The sequence below is a fragment of the Momordica charantia genome (genome assembly GCF_013281855.1).
Source record: "Momordica charantia cultivar OHB3-1 chromosome 8 unlocalized genomic scaffold, Mcharantia_2.0 BLBB01000008.1, whole genome shotgun sequence".
In the NCBI taxonomy this organism is placed as follows: Eukaryota; Viridiplantae; Streptophyta; class Magnoliopsida; order Cucurbitales; family Cucurbitaceae; genus Momordica; species Momordica charantia.
Window position 1 is genome coordinate 5,701,584 of NW_028275166.1, and position 18,782 is coordinate 5,720,365.

The window sequence follows — 18,782 nt, forward strand, 5'->3', positions numbered from 1 at the left end:
CAAGAATTGGAGCGATCTCCGAGAAATCAGAATAAGATGATCAAACCATTTTTTCTTATCCTATTTTCTGTCTCTTCCTTTATGCATTTATCTCTTTTGATTGTCAATGTATTTTAATAATGTACCGAATACTTGCTAATTAATTACTCATGAGCACTTAAAGTTTCATCCAGAAAAAGCTGTATAAAGAATGTGCACGTTAAATTAGATAGTCACAAATCAAAGTGGTGTGCTAATTTTATTTTTGTTAATGATTTAGTGAGGTATCAAGTGTTCCTAAGATAGTATCTCTATCTGGTAAATTTTATTTGAGTAAAACTTATGTATAATTTATTTGAGTATACTTAACCTTAAAAAATTTGCAAGTCAAAAAAATAAAATTTTTGAGTGTTATATAATGATTCTGTAATTCAATTTCAATAATATTAGTACTCAATAAAAATTTGATTGAAATTTTGTATTACTCTTAAAGAGTGAATTTTATGAACAGAAATTAAAAAAGTTATTTATAAAAAAATAATATATTTAGAATAATATTTAGATGTGTACGGGTCAACATCCATCTACTGCAGTTAAAATTGGTCAATTTTGACTAGAGAGAAATGCAGAAACAACATTTCAAAAAAAAAAAAAAAAAAGTTAAATTCTCCAGGGTGACCTAAATATCATCTATATTTTCTAATTAGATAGCTCGTTCCTTAAAAAGGGAAAAAGGAGGAAAAAAAAAAAAAGGCTGTATGCCAACTCGACAATATATCAAAATGAATCCCACTTCTGAAGGCCCATCAGCATTTAAAGGATTTCAGGAATTTTAGGCCCGTGACCATTTTCCAGGGCCCAAAATAATTCATGTCCTTTATTAAGGGCTAATGGTAGGAATGAACGGAAAAAAAACAAAACAAAAACAAAAACAAAAAAAAAAAAGGGATGTTTCGAATTTCATAATTCTACTTTTTTTTTTCTTTTTTAATACAACATGTTGGGGAGTGAATCCCACTTCATCGTTGAACTATGTTCGCTTTGGTTTCATAATTCTACTTTCAAAGCGGCATTTTGGGACAAATTTACTAACCCATTTATATTTTTTTTAAAATTTTCACTAAAACTTTATGGTTTCTATATATTTATCACATTAGTAAAATTTTATGATTACCATTTTTACTGTGCGAGAACAAATAAGTTTAGACCTCTCTCATGTCTTCTTCATAGATGTGGTGAACTTTTTCTTTTCTTTTTTTTTTCTCCTTATTATTTGAATTAAATTGTTGTATTTTGTGGGTGGGAAAAAATTATATCTTTACATAGTTACAAAATCCAACCCCTAAACACAATATAGTTTTTTTAGTTTATCAATTGGGATCTCACCATCCACCTTAGAAGGATAAGTGCTCCAGTGGAGGAATAAATGATATATGACATTATTTTGTTATTAAATATTATATAAAATAATAAATAATTAAAATTAAAAAATATTTTATGGTTAGATAATAAATTAATTTCATATAACACGCCTGATATATCTCCAAACTTAAAAAAAAGAAAAATGAGACTAAATCCTTAAACTTTCAATTCCATGCATAGATTTTAAAATTTTAAAAATATATATCAACAGAATGATCAGCATATTTCATCAACAAAAAAGAAAAAATGAATATTCAAATTTACACCGCTGCTATTTTGTAACAGAATTTTTATTAGTTTCGATTGAGATTTATTAAACACAAATTAAAAAATTTATAGAACAGTGGATAAATGACAATTACGTAGGATGATGACGAAGCTTTCACAATCATCCTGGAAAAACTCAAAAAAAAATTCCAAGTCACACAAGGTCGCACGATTTCCATGGTTTTCATTTGGATATGGGCTGTTGTCAATTGCGAATTGGTTGGATCATTGTTCATCCAACACATCCACGACCAATAATCCTCTGCTTATTTCAACTCCACCATCCACGGCGGCCGTCGTCGGGACACCACCTCGCCGGCGATAACCCAACACCACCGCCGCGCCTTCATCTCCACAAACAATGGCCGATTTCAGCTCAACCTTCCATTTTCTTCTAACTTTTCTCCTTCTGCTTCGCCCCTCTCTTTCTTCTGCTCCGAATCTTTCGGAGCTGTTCGAAATCTGGTGCGCGGAACATGGGAAAACGTATTCCTCCGCCGAAGAAAAGCTGTACAGGTTCGGTGTTTTTGCCGATAACTATGATTTTGTTTCTCATCACAATAATTTGGGCGATTCTTCTTATGCCCTATCTCTCAATGCTTTTGCGGATCTTACGCACCACGAGTTCAAGGCTTCTCGCCTCGGGTTTTCCCTTTCCGCTGCTTTGCGGAACTCGCAGCCGGTTCCGCCGCAGGAACCGTCGCCTCCGCTGGATGTTCCTGATTCGTTAGATTGGAGGAAAGAAGGAGCAGTGACGGCTGTCAAGGATCAAGGAAGCTGCGGTATTTTTATATGCTATGTTTTTTTTTTTTTAGAGATTATAATGAATTCGATTGAACAACTCTGTTTGTTCTGCTGCGGATGTTCAGGAAAAAAAAAAAAAAAAAAAAAAGAAAGAAACCCTAGGGTCAATTTTGATGATCACAATGCATTATATGACCTGGGAATCCCTGAAAAGGGGTAAATTAGCTTTAGAATATTGCGGTTGCTCTTTCAAATCCATTCCAAGAAGCCATTTGTAGTGGGAATTGTGCGTGGAATTCTTCTGTTTCTTGAAACAGAACATCATTGTATTTAATCCATTACTTTTGAGGTGCCGAAGTTATGCTGAAGCTTTGCTCATCTAAATGGGGGCAAACTGATGGCTCTTGTTTTCAGGTGCTTGTTGGTCTTTCGCAGCAACAGGAGCTATTGAAGGAATCAATAAAATTAAAACGGGGTCTCTTATCAGTCTCTCTGAACAAGAATTAGTTGATTGTGACAGATTGCACAACTCTGGCTGCGCAGGAGGACTTATGGATTATGCATACCAATTTGTGATCACTAACCATGGGATTGACACGGAGGACGATTATCCATACCAAGGTCGTGATGGATCGTGTCGTAAGGACAAGGTAATAATTCATTTGTCATTTTGAGGGAAGTGCTTTATAAACATATGGATGAAAATAACGTATTTCATTTAGTCTCGTCATGCCTACTATCACTAGTTATTTCGGTTTTTTACTAGCAGTTTAACTTTTAACTTTAACCTCAGCTTTATTTATCGGTCTAAACAAGATACGACTTATTTGATTGAAATTAATTGAATGCGCAATTCTAAAAAAAGAAACATTTCTGTGTCTTCCTCATTCATAAGAACAGGCTTGAAACTGTTAATAATACTTCTTTTACTTTTTTGAGTTGTTGGATCGGATGAGTTGTTCAAACCTTTTGATCTCTACCTGAACCGATAAGAAAAAAGGATCGCTTCTTATGGACTAGTTGATAATAATTCTTATATAATCCATGGCCATTTATAAATTGAAAATGCTATGCTAGGATCACAACAATTGCTTGCTGACTTGCATTTTGTGTCTATTGAACTTGCAGCTAAAGAGGAATGTTGTGACCATTGATGGCTACATTGATGTTGCTCCCAGTGATGAGAAAAGATTGCGGGAAGCCGTAGCAGTTCAACCTGTGAGTGTTGGTATATGTGGCAGTGAAAGAGCCTTTCAATTATACTCAAAGGTCGGTCATATCTCAACTGTAGTTTGATATTGTTCCGTTCGTTATATGTGAAGTTATTACAAAATCAAGAGCTGTATTTACTTGATAGGGAATTTTCTCCGGCCCGTGTTCAACTTCTCTGGATCATGCTGTGTTGATTGTAGGATATGGATCAGAAAACGGAGTTGATTATTGGATTGTGAAGAACTCATGGGGTAAAAGTTGGGGAATGAATGGTTATATGCACATGCAGCGAAACAGTGGCAATTCCGAAGGTGTTTGCGGAATCAACTTGCTTGCCTCATATCCAACTAAAACTAGTCCCAACCCTCCTCCCTCCCCTCCTCCAGGTCCAACAAAATGTAGTCTTCTTACTAGCTGTGCTGCTGGGGAGACCTGTTGTTGTGCAAAGAAATTTCTCGGCCTTTGTTTATCATGGAAATGTTGCGGATTGAGCTCTGCCATATGTTGCAAGGACGGTCGTCATTGTTGCCCCTTCGATTACCCAATTTGCGATATGAAGAGGAGTCTATGTCTCAAGGTTTGTTCTTTTTCTCACTTCTTTGCGATATAGTGTTTGAGATGAAAAAATCAATTTACTCCACAAACCAACTCGATTTCTTATCTTGTGTTGTTTTCTCCCTTCAAATAAGTTCAATCATTATCTAGAAATGGACCCATTTGCATAAGCACATGTCAGAAAAGAAAAAGAAAAAAACATAATATAACTCGTCTCTTGTTAAAATGTTAGAAGTGTTTTCTTGTCTCTGTTCTCTCTTTGTTTTCATGCTCCAGACTGACAGTTGATATCGTCTTTGGCAGCAAGCGAGAAATGGTACAACAACAGAAGCACTTGAGAAAGCGAGTTCTTCTGGAAAATCAGGTTCTTGGAGTCCTTTCTAGGGGTTGGATTAAGCGGTTTCATTTATAAAATGAATAAGAGCTGTCATTCTTGTTACTATTGTGTTCTAATCGGTTTTAGCGGCCATTTGAAGCCTGAGAGGTTCCTTGAGTTCCTTTCTCATTGTACTTTAGAGTTTTGTGATGAGACTTTTTAAATATTATAGACTTGTTAGGATTTAAATGTGTGGGATTACTATCTAACTTTATTAGTTCATGTATAATTAGTTCTTGTATATTTGATGTGAAATGAGAATTTATTTCTTTCTTTTTATTTAGAAAGATTTTTATATTGATATATTACTATTTAATATGATGATTCAAAGCTGACTATTCTCACTTTTATGACCATTAGTGTATGATTTGATTAAATGGAAATTTTCAATTTCACTTTCGTATATCCGATGGTGGAGATGAAAATTGTATTATTATCACAAACTCTGATGCATTTTTATTCTGTAAATAGTGAAGAAACTTTTAGGGATTTATCGAAAGCACTTCTACTTGTTAAAAGTACGTCTCCCTCGAAATTATCATGCTCATGTATTACTATCTCAAGTCAAAATATTTTTTAGATTGCTTTCAACTCTAAGTGTTTGATAGAGAAGTATTTAATAAGCACTATTAAAATTATAAATCCAAACGTCAAGTTAGTTAAATGTTAAGCTTCTTTTTTTCGACTAAAATGATAGCAACTTGTTTTATAAGCACTTCACAATCAATCAGTTTCGAAACGAATAAAATGAATTGATGAACTTTATTAGTTGCAATTCAAAACACGACGTGCCTTTATAATCTTTTTACTTTACAACTAAAATAATATCTTAAAAACTCAACTACAAAATTTATGTTTTTTCACTCAAGTGGCTGCCATCCTTTTGTCTCAATAAAACAAAGTATCATAATAGTATAGAATTATTTGTCGCGTCTACACGTTAAATTTTTAATTTTTATTAAATACCACTAACGTCAAAGACTTAGGTAAAAAAGATATAAAAGAGTTTCCCGGCACCAAATATTGTAGGATCATATGGTTACCCCGTGAGATTAGTCGAGGTGTGCGTAAACTGGCCCAGACACTCACGGATAATATATATATATGAAAGAAAAAAAAGGATCTGCGTTAATCATATGTAGGAAGAGTATTATAAGCATTTATTGATAAGCATAATATTATTTTCCCTACAAATGGAAGAAAAAGAAAAGACCACAGAATTTCATTTTTCCAGAATTGATTATTAATGGATCATATCGTTCCATCCCCAGCTTTTTAATTAGTTCTCTAATTTGATATCAGAACAGTTTGAACAGAGAAGATTTGGAAGTCCTTTGGCTTCCAAGCCAGTGTTGCATATGAACTCCAATGGCGTCCAAATACAAGCTGCTCCTCCCATGGAAGCCAACCACCTTGCCCTCTGTCGTAGTCGAGGTGAAAAACGACCCTATCTCCTCCCCGAACGGACCAAACTTCCCTCTGCTCGTGTGTAAAGTAAGCGATTTTATAACTTGTTGTCTCTCATCTTTACTGACGTAACCATAATATCCTGATATACAAGTCAACACTTCATGTGGATACTCCAATTTTACCTGCAAACACAGCCAGAATAGATTGATAGGGCAATTGTGAATGTAATATTGTCAGGAGGTGTTCAAGGTGTTAAATTTATTAGGTACCCGATGTACGGTTGTTCCGCCGTTTCCTCCATGCTTAACTGACCAAACTGATTGCTTATTTCGATCATATTCAATTTGGATCGAACAGAAACCTTCCAGAGACCTCGTCAAGTATATCTGTTTAATACCAGAAAATACTCCATCGTCCCAAGGTTTCCCACCATCCCCGCCCCATGGCCCGGGTCCACAGGGGGCTGGTTCTTTCACTACACCGTGAGCAACCTATGAAACAAAATCCATAAGCTCTTTCATGAATATACTTATACCAAACATATGTTAACTCCCTCCCTTTGTTCACATCCCAAATGATTAGCTGAGTTAGAGAGTACCGCTTCAGCTGATCCTCCTTTTGACGGTGCCAGTTTCTTACTCCAATGGGCACTCTCGGTTCCGAGTGATGGTGGTTCAGCAGGAACAATATCACTGCAGGGAGGACGAGACAGCGGGGTCACCTTTCCTTCTACCACGTGCACGCCAAGAGCATCTAGGAACAAACCTTTCCTCCCATGAAAGCCAACAACCTTTCCTCCCTCCCTGACGTTGGTACTAAAGGGGGTTCCTAGTGCCTCTCCGAATGGTCCGTACTTAGTTTTTGTAGTATGGAATGTGAGTGACTTGATAACATTAGGTCCCATGTACATTACAGGTCCATAGTGTCCAGTTACATGAGTCAAGATTTCGTATGGATAGTCGAAGATAACCTGCAAAATGGTCACTGCGATAAGAGAAAAAGACGGAAAGAGATGTAATAACTGAAATCCGATACAGCGTGCCTTCTGATAGAATATTATGCACCTTGTCATGTTTGAATCCTCCAGTTCCACCAGCTCGGCTTCCCCATATAAATTCCTCATCGCAGGCATACAGAACTCTTATGTAAACAATTCCAACATTGCGCGACACGTTTATTTGTCTAATACCAGAGTAACATCCATCATCAAATGCTGTTCCGCCCGAGCCACCCCAGGGTCCGTATGGTACCACATTTTCGACTTTTGATGGTACCTTCTTAACAGGCCTCTGAGATTGACCATAACCAGCCATCATTTGAGTTCTATCCTTACAAGAGTAAATGTGGGAGGGAAAAAGAACATACTCAAAATGAGACAAATAAAGGTGTAGAAGAAAAAAATTTCATCTCACCTTGTCTATGGATTCTTCATCACTTGATTCTGAGCTTGAGGAACTAGATGCTTGTTTTGAGGAAGTAGTTGGAAGAGGCTTTCTGAATTCATCCTTCTGCCTTACAGCAAGAACAATATCATAATTTTGGCCAACACTTCCTTGTATAATTGAATAGGCTTCATTTTCAGTCTTATTAGCGACATAATTCTGTGATTGAATCATTGCTTTAGGTGGCGTTTGCATCTGAATAGGCTTTAGGTAAACTCCAATGGCATCCAGGTACAATCCGCTCCTGCCATGGAACCCGACAATCTTGCCCTCAGCCACTGGGAACGAGAAAACTGTTCCTAGTTCGACCCCATAAGGTCCGAACTTCCTTTTGTTGCTCACGAAAGTAAGGGATCGAACAAAAACTTGGCCAAATGACACGAAGCTACCATAGTGTCCACGGATCATAGTCAAGTACTCATCCGGAAGTTCAAGCTTAACCTATAAAACCCATAATGAAAAAATAGTACATACAGACTCTTATAATCTTCATCAATGGCATCAAAATAAAACCAACTCGAATCATCATTTATGTCAATTTTAAATCTAAATTTCATTACAGAGAATTACAGTATTGATTATCATGCTGATAATCAATAATCCAACAAAGTATGGGGGGGTTACCGTGTCAGTTTTAGTGCCTCCATTTCCTCCATGTCTATCTGACCAAATTGAACTTCCCTTCACATCATATTGAATCTTAATGGAGTCGATGCCAGCTCCATGACAAATTACCAACTGCCTAACCGTCGAAAAAACTCCATCATTCCAATTGTTTCCACCTGGTCCTCCAAAAGGTCCACCCGGGACTGGCTTAATTTTTCGGGAATCATCAAAACTCTGTGAGAAGAAAAAGCAAAAACAAACTTCTAACTGGTTGTGTAAAAAGCGCAGTGTATACAATCAAATAATATGAGCAAATGATTAGCAGCTACCATTGTTGTTACAAATAAAAAAGACTGGAATTGTGAAGAAAGAAACAATTTTCTTGAACTTCGATGCCTTTGCACGATTGTGGTGTGTAAGGCGGAGTGTGGGGAATTTATTTGAGCCAAAAAGGCAGAGAACAGAATCAAGGGTTTCCAAAGCTTTTCAAATGATGGAAGAGATAGATTCCAATTTTCACTTTGGAGGGGAAAGATTTAGTAAACAAGAATCTGATCCCTGGATAGCATAGAAAAATATAAATATAAATGTAAAAAAAATAATAATAATAAAAAAAATCAGCTTTTGCCTATGGATTCTAATCTGTTAGGCATTATTATTATTCTCACATTTGCATGAGTCCTCCCTTCTTCTTTTTCAAGTAGAATATGGCGAGTTTCTTTTATCATCCAATGCATGGCATAATTGGAGACACAGCTAATTGTTGTGCCTATTCCTCCTAATAAACAATGGAACGAGATTTCTCTTTTTGACAGGCCATTAACAGACCTTGAAGATGAAAGTTCAATCCTGTGGGATTTGACATTTCGTACTAAAAAGTGAATTAAGTAGGCATAATTAAAGAATTCTCAACAGATCTCTATATTGGCTTTTCCCTACATATCAACCCCCCGGCGGCTCTGCAGGGAGCCCATAAACCTAACATCCTCTTGGAACTTAAAGCCTGTTGATACACGTACAAGCTTTCTTTATATGTGTGCTCCATCATGGCCTATGAAGAAAATGATAACTAGGATGGAGAAACTTGACAATCAATAATGCCATGTTCACTCATAGAAGGACATACCTGAACTATCAAGCAGCCATCCGTATGAATAGTTCTCAATACCAAAAGTAAGCATCAATCAGAACGGAGTAGAAAATCATTCTCGGGTTTGAAGGAGCTAAACTACAGAGGGAAAACCATACCAATTGAACATGAAGCTAGAAAATGACTCATGCTCAAGACGTGGGAATAACCCAAATCATGAAATACTTTCTCAACCTAGGAACTCTTTCCATAACTTAATCAAAATACCGAGCTAACAAAATTTCAAGGATCATTTCAACCTAAATGTCTCATGTCATTTCCCACCTGCAAGAAACAGTAAAGTATTCACCCAAAAAGGCAAGTATTGTGTACATGCTTGACTGACCAGTATTAAGAATCTGTATGAATTATGTTAATAAATAAATAAAATTACGAGTACTATAAATCAAATACTTCAAACTTAGTAGGTTCCAATAAAATTTATTTGGTCACCTATAAATAGATGGAGCACCTGTCAAAGTGTGTCAGACTCATGAACAATTAATTCTCAGCAACATCCATGATCCAAGTCGTACTGGAATCAGTCCAGCCAATCTTCAGAATTTGCTCTTTCCCTGGGATTCCAAATTTCATCTCTTCAAGCAACTGCCCCTCTTCTATTAAGGGGAACCTGATTCTACAAACAACTTCCACATTGTGCTAAAGGCTACCAATAATCCCCACAAGAACAGTGACCATTTTTGAAATGGTGCAAGCATGTTGAGTCACTTAAATATATGTCACATCCATGAGCCAACGAGACATATTTGGCCATCTGATGACAGTCACCACATATTCTCAAGTTTTTCACAATCTTTATATTTCTGGGGGTGTGAGACGAGCCAATAAGGCCAAAAGCAAATGCAAATTTTTCACAGTGGAACCCACCAATTTTTTCTTCCTTCTGTTCTTCATCGATAGAAAGCTGATGGTGATTATTAAATTTCTTAACTTTTCCTACAGTGTTTTTTATCCAAGTATTTAGAATGTCAAATTCAGACTGATCACCAGTGACAAATAAATGGACTTTGTTCCTGACTTCAACCCAGCACTGTGCAGTACATTTCTTCATCGCACTCTCTTTCCCAAGCTTTCTCACTTTTAAAGCTTGTTCAGATTTGCCGTATAAAGCATATGCCTGTAATATTAAACGGTAAACCACATGATTATCAGGCTCCAATTCAAGTAGGCGCTCGGCTGCTTGTACTGCCAAATGTAAATTCCCGTGAAACCTACAGGCAGTAAGTAAGCTGGTCCAAATAGAGGCATCAGGTTCTATGGGCATGTCTTCGATGAACTCTATTGCATCTGTAAGCCTTCCGGAACGTCCATAAAGATATACCATACCCAGATAATGATCTAAAGTTGGTAGAATTTGATGTTTTTCAGTGATGCTAGAAAAAACATGTCTACCCTTGTCTACCATCCCAACAATGCCATAGGCATGAATAATACTAGCCAGCGTCCCTCGATTTGGCCTAATTCCGAACCTTTTCATCTGATCAAACAAATCAAAAGCAGCATCTGAACAACCATGTAAAATATATCCTGCAATAATTGAATTCCAGGTGATAATATCTTTGGATGACATGCCATCAAAGATTGTTCTTGAATATTGAATGTTCCCTGACTTGGCATAAGTGTCTATCAGTGAGTTTGCAACAGGAAGCTCTGATTCTAGGTTTCTGCGCAGCACGCAACCATGGATTTCCTTTATTTTTCTCTCTGCCATCACACTTGCACAAGCTGGTAAGATGCTCAAGATAGTCACTGAATTAGGATTAAAATAGAGAAACTGCATTTGTCGAAATACTGCTAAAGCTTTGTTCTTTTCACCAAGCTGCTGGAACCCAGCAATTAGAGAATTCCAGGATGCTGTATTCCGCTTAACCTCCCCATCTTTTTCCATAATTTGAAAGAGGTTCATAGCTTGATCCTCATCGCCATTCTGTATACATCCTGATATCATCACATTCCATGTAACGACATTAGGCAATACATCTGATTCCCTTAATCTCACAAAAAGTTCATATGCTTTACCACAATATCCAGCCTGACAATATCCTCCAATCATTGAGTTCCATGTAAAAATGTCTTTTTCCAAAATCATGTCAAAGACATGGCGAGCAGCTTCCAATTTTCCGCATTTGGAATACATGTCAATAAGTGAATTCCCAACCAATACTTCATGAGAAATTCCCATTTTAACTGCAAAACAATGTATTTCCAACCCATTTTGCAGTGATTTCAAGGATGCACAGGCTGAGGTTGCACTCGTAATAGTTATAGCATTTGGTTCAACCCCACATAGAATCATCTCCTTGAAGAAATCCAATGCTTGACTAATCCTACTGCTTTGAGCAAAACCTGAAATCATAGAAGTCCAAGTATAGACATCAGGGGTTATCCCAAGACTCTCCATCTTCTTCTTCAATTCTATAACAAGATTACAATTCCCCAACTGGCTATAACTAGCAATCAGTATGTTACAAGTTACCAACCCTGGTTCGAACCCTTCATTACTCATTGCATCAAGCAATCTCCTAGCTTCATCACCATCTCCCTTCTGGCAATAGGCAGATATTATAGCATTCCAAGAGACCCCATCTCTTTCGTCCATGTTCTCAAAGAACTTCCTTGCTAGACTCAATTTCCCACATTTTACAAATGCCGTCAGGACAGAATTGCTCACACGCATAAAACAACTCATCCCACATCGAATAACCACAGAATGTATCAACTTCACAGTTTCAAGATCCTCGCAATTCCCACAAGCCCGAAGTATTTTTGGGAAAAGAAAAGCATCAGGCAGTACCCCATCTCCCATCATCAAAAAGAAAAGTTTAACTACTTCTTTCCACCTCTGCTCTCTCGAATATGCACCTATCATGGCCGACCAAGTGTACAAATTCCTCTCCCGCATTCCATCAAACACCTTACGTGCATCTTCTAGAAACCCACATTTAGCATACATGCTAATTAGCTTGGTCTCAACAAATGGGTTTACCTGATCGACTAAACGCACACGAACATGAAGCTCGCGACCCACTTCAATAGAATTCACATCTATGCAAGATTGAAGCAAATTGATATACGTACTGGTGCTTATCTTAGACCCACGTTTAGACATTGCATCAATGGCAGTTATGGATTCTGAGAGGAGGCCGTTGTTGCAGAGGTACCTCAAATGGTCGTCATTAAACTTTGTACTGATTTTATGGGTGAAAAATATAGCAGTTTTACTTGGTTTTGGGGAGAATTTAAGCGGTTTGGCTTTGATAATTGAAGCGGGGACTGGAATGGGAGGCTTTGTTTGGCAAGGAATTGCCAGTTTCTCCATTATTGTTAATCGGAGTGTAGCTTCCTTCCCCCGCACTTTTCAAATGCTCTCTGGTTCTCAGCTTCTTAATTAAAACAACGAAATGAAGATGGCGCAAGATTTGCTTTGTGGACGTACAGCCTCCTCCACAAACTCCAGTGGATACTGGATGGGGCGGGTGGAAACTATTGGATACTCTTTCTTTAAAACAGTTAATATATATATTTTTTTTTTTTGGTAAAATACATTTCTAGTCCAGTTCTGTGCTCCTAAATTTAAAAAGTAACACTTTAGTTCTGACGGTCGTTGAGTCAATTTTACCGTTAGTTGAGGTGGTAATTTTTATTTATTTAAGTTTAGTTGGTCTTTTTTTTAATTCTTTTTTTCCCCTCCCCTCCCCCTCTCTCCTCCAACTTCTTCCCCCTTCTTTCTCTGCCAGATTCTTTTTTTGGCAGCGATTCTGCCATTGGCATCATCGTCATCGTCTTCTTCATTTGCTTCCCCATTCAATCGATTGCCTTTGCCATTGTTCACGCTTGTTTTCTTGACGGATGAGAGATTATTCTTCTGAAAATCTGTACTCGAGGGTTTTGGAAGTAGATGAAATTGATGAACCCAGTCGGGGGAATTAGAGTTTAGAGCAAGGAAGGTCAAAAGAATTGGAAAATGGGGCACTGTGGGTGGAGAGAAAGGTGGGATTTGGAATCTGGAATGAAGGATTTCAGTTGGATTTGGATTTGGAACGTTCCATGGAGGTGCCGCAAGCAAGAGAAAAAGGGAGGTTGGATGAGGGGAGGGAAAAAAGAAATTAAAATAATAATAATAAAGTTAACTCAACCTAAATTAATATAAAATTAATAAAATTTTTCACATCATCACATCTCAAATGACAGTCATTTTTTCTTTAGTCAAACTAACGGTAAAATTAACTCAGGACCATTTAGAACAATTTCTCCAACCTCAAGAATTAAAATATCTGTCCCCTTTTAAATTTCAGGCACCAAATTGACACATAGCTCGACTAAAAGTGTAATTACCCTCTTTTTTTTCAATATAGTTTTTTTTAATCTTTTAGAATTTCTCAAATTTACTCTTAAGGTTTAAAAAATCGATATCAAACAAAATATTGAGATCTCAATTCCATCAACTGTAGATGGAAATATTAATAAAGTGTCAATGTAGATTAGATATTTTTAAAAAATTATAAAAATAACAAATAATTGTTTCACCATTTCTAACTAGGTTAAAAATTATTAATATCAATATTATATCTATATAAGTGAAATCTTGTTGATATTTTTTATATTTTGTCAATATTTTTTTATAATGTTATGAAAATGTCGATTTACCTCTCACGTCGATGTCGAACTATAGATATGTGAACTTGTCGATATGTCGACGAATATTTAACATATGTTACATTTTGTTAACAAAAAGTTTAGGTTCAGAAATATCTTATATTAGTAACGATTTAGTCCCTACGCTGTAATACACAATAATTTAATTTTTATGCTTTCATCGATCTAGTTGTTAAGCTTTTATATGAAACAATTTAGTTTATATAGTTCAAAAACGAGTTAGTCCTCGTTAAAGTATAAAGAAGTTTCTTACACACATATATCGCCATTTATAGAAGAAAAAAAAACTATATCTTCAAAGGGGATTGCAATTACTAATGTCTTAGACTAATATGGACTAATTAATTATGATTAGATTGGAAGCAAATATTCCTAAGTTTATTTTTCTGCAAAACATTATATTAGCATTACGCCCACTCAAAAGTAAAAATGATTATTTACCAAATTATCATTTTTTTTCCCTTTGTGAATAGGCCGTTTGGCATAAGACTAGAAAACAGAAACTTGCCACGAGAGATAGAGACTACCTAGCTCATTTGATAATTTGATAATGTCATTTGTTTACTGTGTTATCTTTTTCGATCAAGAAAAATATAATTATATTTATTAATTATTTTTTTATTTTATTAGTTTTTAATATTTATTGTGTATTTTACAAGTCAAAAAATATTAATGTTTGATCAGATTATTTTGGTCACTATATTTTTAAATTTGATTCATTTTAGTCTTTTTACTTTAAAATATTCATTTTAGTTCTTATACTTTCAAAAAAATAATTATTCATTTTAGTTCTTATACTTTCAAAAAAATAATTATTTTAGTTCCTATATGCAAAATTTTAATGCACTGCACATCTTTAAAGCCCATTAATGTAAAGTAATTATTATATTTTAAGAAATATATTAAGTGTACAAAATAATCACTTTTCAAAGTACGATAACTAGAATGAACATTTTGAATAAAATATATCTAAAATATATATAAGTTGAAAGTACAAGAATAAAAAAGAACATTTTGAAAATATAGAGATCAAAATGGATAACTAAAATAGTATCTTTAACCATAAAGTTTTTATCTATATTTTGGAGGAAAAAAAAAATCATGAACTTGATTTTATTTTTACACCAGTTTAGAAACGTAACTTAAAAATGAGAGCTATCTAAAACCAAGCTTATAAAAATAGATCAAAGTGCTCCAAAAAAAAGCTGAGCTCAACTGTTAAAATATTTTGTTACTTATTACATAGCCAAATAGGCAAATACCCATAAAAGCTAGAATATCACCTAAATGAAATACACTCAAATAGCACAAATAGTGAGGCCTTAGCCTTAGTGCTGCTTTATATACTAAAAAGCAACAACAACAAATACTTTTAACAAATCATAACAACTTCGATTCTTCTAAGTTCCATTCCAATAATAAGAAAATAAAAGCCAGGAGAGGGATTAAGAAGTTGCTAAACAAGCTGAAAGAACATCTCACTGTACTGCTACGAAGAATTAGATTAAAAAAAAACAGTGAATTCAAGTTCTTACAGAAGAATAATGAAAAGTGTGCAAAAATGTCATTCAATTTCAGAGCAGGTGCCCCCATTTATTCCACATTGAAACCTGAAGCTTCTAGCACCAGAATCACAACTGAGAGGTGCGCACATGATCCAAACTTAAAAAGGGGAAAACCCAAAAGGCCAAACAATTAACATCTTTTAGACACAGTTTCATCCACAATTAGATCAAACTCCAAAGCGGAATCACCATTGCACCAGAGGGATCACATCCTCCAAGCAGACTGTCTAAGCAGTAGAAGTAGCAGCGGGAGTAGTTCCACTAAGCTCTAATATTTTCTTCGACAGCCCCACTTTATCAGCACCAACGATCTTCTCAATTATTTTCCCTTTTTTCAGGAAAACAAACGTTGGCATTGCATTAATCTCCCACTTGCTAGCAACACTCTGCAAAGGAAAAACAGTACCCATCGTTTGAAAAAGGGGATCAAGTCATCAAGGAAACAGTTCCCATCCCAAAGCAAAAAAGTATTGATTTAATACAATATATGGACTGTAAAGAGCTAAAGTGATTCAGTTTCTTTACGTTCAATTCGTCAACGTCGACTTTCAGGAAAGCGACATTTGGGTTATTCTTAGCCAATTCTGTGAAATATGGAGCAATTGCCCGGCATGGCCCGCACCAGGAAGCAGTAAAATCCACCACAACCTATCAAACAAAATTTTAGAAACATCAGCAACAAAAAAAAAATGGACGCATACTACAATACTTGAAGGTAATACAGAAACCACTCAAGCATAATCAAACTCAAAGGCTTCTTATAAAAGAAACACGAAAAGAGTCATTAGATAAAGATTGAAGAATACAAATCAAAAGAATCCACCAATCGTTAAAAAGACAAGGTCGTAATCGGCAATTTCAACGCTTCAATTCCAGATGAATCGAATATAACTAGCCAATAGATTAGACGCAATTATATTATACGTAAACAACATAAACCCTAACGAATCCCATCGCGACTTCTACCAAAACATCGATCAGTCTCCAAATAAAACAAAAGGCAATAGCGATCATTAAACGTAAAAACACTTGAATGTCCCCATCCACACAATCCAAAATTCGACCGGAATCAATTGGAAAGTAAAAATGGAGACATAAAACCATACCAGTTTCTCAGAATCCTTCCATTTTCCTAATTGTCCCTCCCATTCATCTATCTTATGACACGCAATCACTTGCCCTTCTTCAGCCATTGATGTAAACAGAAATCGCAGTCCTGCAAAAAGTCTTCCCCGTATCTGTGAAATTGAAACGATGAAGAGAGACGCGGATGGGCAGGGATTTATATAGCAAGCGGTGGGGCAGGTCTCCGGTTCGTCTCGTTTTTACTAAATTACCCAGACTTTTGAAGTTTTATTACAGAAATGCCATCGGGTGAGTTTTTGTTTCCTTTCTTTTGTTTTGCTTTTTTGTTTCATCAGTGCAACGAGTGAATATTCAAATTTACGAAGATAGACCAAAAATTGTTAAATCGAATTGTACTAAAAAATGTATGACTTTTTGTTCGTAGCGACAAAAATCCAATTTTTTTTAAGTAAAATCCAAAAATACTTGATTGAGCTCGATTCAAATTTAAAAACATATCTACTTTAATTTTCAAGCATTCAAATTTATTCTATTTTATCAATTTAAAATTATTCATAAGTTTCTAGAAAGCAACCATAAATATTTAGTTGATATCACTTTAAATATATGTATTAACACGTTGAACGTGGACAATAATAAAGTCACAAAATAATTGACTAAGGTATATATTTGGTGGACAAATTTTATGGCTAGAATAATAAAAAAAAGGATAATTTTCTAAGGAAAAAAAATTAAAGACTACAATATATATAGAATTTAGGCGAGAGATTGAACGGGAAATATATTAACATACATGAAAATTGAGCGAGAATTTTAGAGACCAAACCGCTAAAACGAAATTTAAAACATATATTTATTTGTTTATTTTTAATCTTATATGGTGTCGTTATCCCCAAGCCAGAACAACCAACGGGAAATGATAAATAATATAATAATAATAATAAGAAAGAAGGACTCGAAAAAGTCAAGGCATGGGATTCTCCGCTGTGGGCCATGATGACGAATGAATGGGGTGACGCATTGGCCCATAATTTTCTAAGTCTCTGTGTGGGCTTTCTCTCAGGTGGAAATTTAGGCCCATTAACAAAATATAATCTCTATTTTTTAAAGAGAAAAATAGAAAAGAAAAAATATACATCGTCCACTCAGAGAAAAAGAAGATTCTGGAATTTTGACATTTTTTTTTCTCTTTTGTTATTGACGACGAGGAAGATGTAGAATGCAAATATAGAAGGAATTTTGTTTCTTCTAAAGTTAGATTAGCTACGTGGATTGATGGGGTTTGTTTATTACCATGAATTGAGAATATTTGTTTAATAATATATTTTTAAAAAGAAAACTATATTTTTTAAATGCCACTCTTTCTATTTCATTACCAACCACACATAAAAATAATAAAATTATAGAACTCCAAAATTGATGCTACCACCCGAAAGGAATAAACTTTTGCATTTGAATGGATACTTGAAGATGCTTTTAAATAATAGAAAATACTTTCTAAGAAAAATGTATTAATAACTTACGTTTGTTCAAGTGGGCAGTGGCACTCTTAAGTGAGCATAATTTAACAATAATTGACATATATTCTAACCAACAGATTGTGAATTCGATCTGCAACTTCACATGTTATACTAAAAAAAAGTTGGCAACTTCAACATTGCAAAAAATAACGATTTAGACATTGATATTAATTTTTAATAAATTATTTAATAGAAACTTAATGAGGGCTTATTTTTTGTCTTGCACAGACAAGTACTTAAAAGCTATTTGTAGTAAGTTAAATGTGAGGTATTAAAACAGATTTAAGCTCTTAAATAATCAAGAAAAGTTAAGATAAGAATTAAAATAGTTTTTTATACAAAATTTAAGGACTAAACTAAAATATATGAAAATTGAGAAGCTAAAACGTAATATTTCAAGTGGAAAATCAAATATGAAAATTTAAAAACTAAAATAAAATCTAAACCTATAAAATATATATAATATTTTTAGATGAATTAATTTATTTGTTTTTAGTACTCAAATGAATTTATTTACTTATAATTAATATTTCATAGTTAAAACTCTATACAAATTTTACAACTGCTAAGTAGTAATTGGCATATACTTCAAATCAAGAGACTGTGAATTCGAATCCCCTATCCAATCTATATTTAAAAAAAGTTACATTATTCTATTCTTGCATGTCACAATCTTTCTTTTTAAGTATGTCACTTATTTAATTTGTTTCGTCATCCATGCGTAATTGTTGTTGGTGCTCTTAAAGCAGTGACTATCAATGAGTTTAGTAAAATTAATTTTTTTGTTCAAAA

General features: G+C 34.9%; 4 protein-coding genes across 5 annotated transcripts; 1 reads left to right on the forward strand and 3 right to left on the reverse strand.

The window, feature by feature from the left end:
* The first annotated feature begins 1,822 nt into the window (after positions 1–1,822).
* On the forward strand, positions 1,823–4,834 carry XBCP3 (xylem bark cysteine peptidase 3). Its single transcript, XM_022288668.2, has 5 exons — positions 1,823–2,450; positions 2,827–3,062; positions 3,541–3,681; positions 3,770–4,201; positions 4,483–4,834. Exons 1-5 carry the CDS (start codon positions 2,030–2,032, stop codon positions 4,561–4,563), a joined length of 1,311 nt encoding a protein of 436 aa, XP_022144360.1. The 5' UTR covers positions 1,823–2,029; the 3' UTR covers positions 4,564–4,834.
* An 858-nt stretch (positions 4,835–5,692) lies between these two features.
* On the reverse strand, positions 5,693–8,528 carry LOC111013974 (Mannose-binding lectin superfamily protein). Its single transcript, XM_022288549.2, has 7 exons — positions 8,343–8,528; positions 8,032–8,247; positions 7,378–7,848; positions 7,030–7,254; positions 6,564–6,935; positions 6,235–6,456; positions 5,693–6,147 (listed from the first exon to the last, which is right to left on the reverse strand). The coding sequence occupies exons 1-7, from the start codon at positions 8,343–8,345 to the stop codon at positions 5,854–5,856; spliced, it is 1,803 nt and encodes a 600-aa protein (XP_022144241.1). The 5' UTR covers positions 8,346–8,528; the 3' UTR covers positions 5,693–5,853.
* Positions 8,111–12,663, reverse strand: LOC148209423 (Pentatricopeptide repeat (PPR-like) superfamily protein). Of its 2 annotated transcripts, none has more exons than XM_088127607.1 (2): positions 9,615–12,663; positions 8,111–8,247 (listed from the first exon to the last, which is right to left on the reverse strand). In XM_088127607.1, exon 1 carries the CDS (start codon positions 12,480–12,482, stop codon positions 9,810–9,812), a length of 2,673 nt encoding a protein of 890 aa, XP_087983733.1. In that variant the 5' UTR covers positions 12,483–12,663; the 3' UTR covers positions 8,111–8,247; positions 9,615–9,809. The 2 variants fall into 2 exon arrangements, with proteins under 2 accessions (XP_087983733.1, XP_087983734.1); XM_088127608.1 differs by having other exon boundaries at positions 8,112–8,247; positions 9,596–12,663.
* A 2,622-nt stretch (positions 12,664–15,285) lies between these two features.
* LOC111013902 (thioredoxin H1) lies at positions 15,286–16,649 on the reverse strand. Its single transcript, XM_022288453.2, has 3 exons — positions 16,491–16,649; positions 15,910–16,032; positions 15,286–15,770 (listed from the first exon to the last, which is right to left on the reverse strand). The coding sequence occupies exons 1-3, from the start codon at positions 16,575–16,577 to the stop codon at positions 15,612–15,614; spliced, it is 369 nt and encodes a 122-aa protein (XP_022144145.1). The 5' UTR covers positions 16,578–16,649; the 3' UTR covers positions 15,286–15,611.
* Positions 16,650–18,782: the final 2,133 nt, after the last annotated feature.

Excerpts from the sequence above, each read along its gene's own strand:
- XBCP3 (XM_022288668.2), top strand. The coding sequence starts at position 2,030 with ATGGCCGATTTCAGCTCAACCTTCCATTTTCTTCTAACTTTTCTCCTT. Across the intron at positions 3,063-3,540 it reads GATCGTGTCGTAAGGACAAG|CTAAAGAGGAATGTTGTGAC; the intron begins GTAATAATTCAT and ends TTGAACTTGCAG. Across the intron at positions 4,202-4,482 it reads AGAGGAGTCTATGTCTCAAG|CAAGCGAGAAATGGTACAAC; the intron begins GTTTGTTCTTTT and ends CGTCTTTGGCAG.
- LOC111013974 (XM_022288549.2), bottom strand. Across the intron at positions 6,936-7,029 it reads GAGGATTCAAACATGACAAG|GTTATCTTCGACTATCCATA; the intron begins GTGCATAATATT and ends ACCATTTTGCAG. Across the intron at positions 6,148-6,234 it reads GCGGAACAACCGTACATCGG|GTAAAATTGGAGTATCCACA; the intron begins GTACCTAATAAA and ends CTGTGTTTGCAG.
- LOC148209423 (XM_088127607.1), bottom strand. The coding sequence starts at position 12,482 with ATGGAGAAACTGGCAATTCCTTGCCAAACAAAGCCTCCCATTCCAGTC.
- LOC111013902 (XM_022288453.2), bottom strand. The coding sequence starts at position 16,577 with ATGGCTGAAGAAGGGCAAGTGATTGCGTGTCATAAGATAGATGAATGG. Across the intron at positions 16,033-16,490 it reads GGAAGGATTCTGAGAAACTG|GTTGTGGTGGATTTTACTGC; the intron begins GTATGGTTTTAT and ends TTTGTTTGATAG. Across the intron at positions 15,771-15,909 it reads TCGACGTTGACGAATTGAAC|AGTGTTGCTAGCAAGTGGGA; the intron begins GTAAAGAAACTG and ends TTTCCTTTGCAG.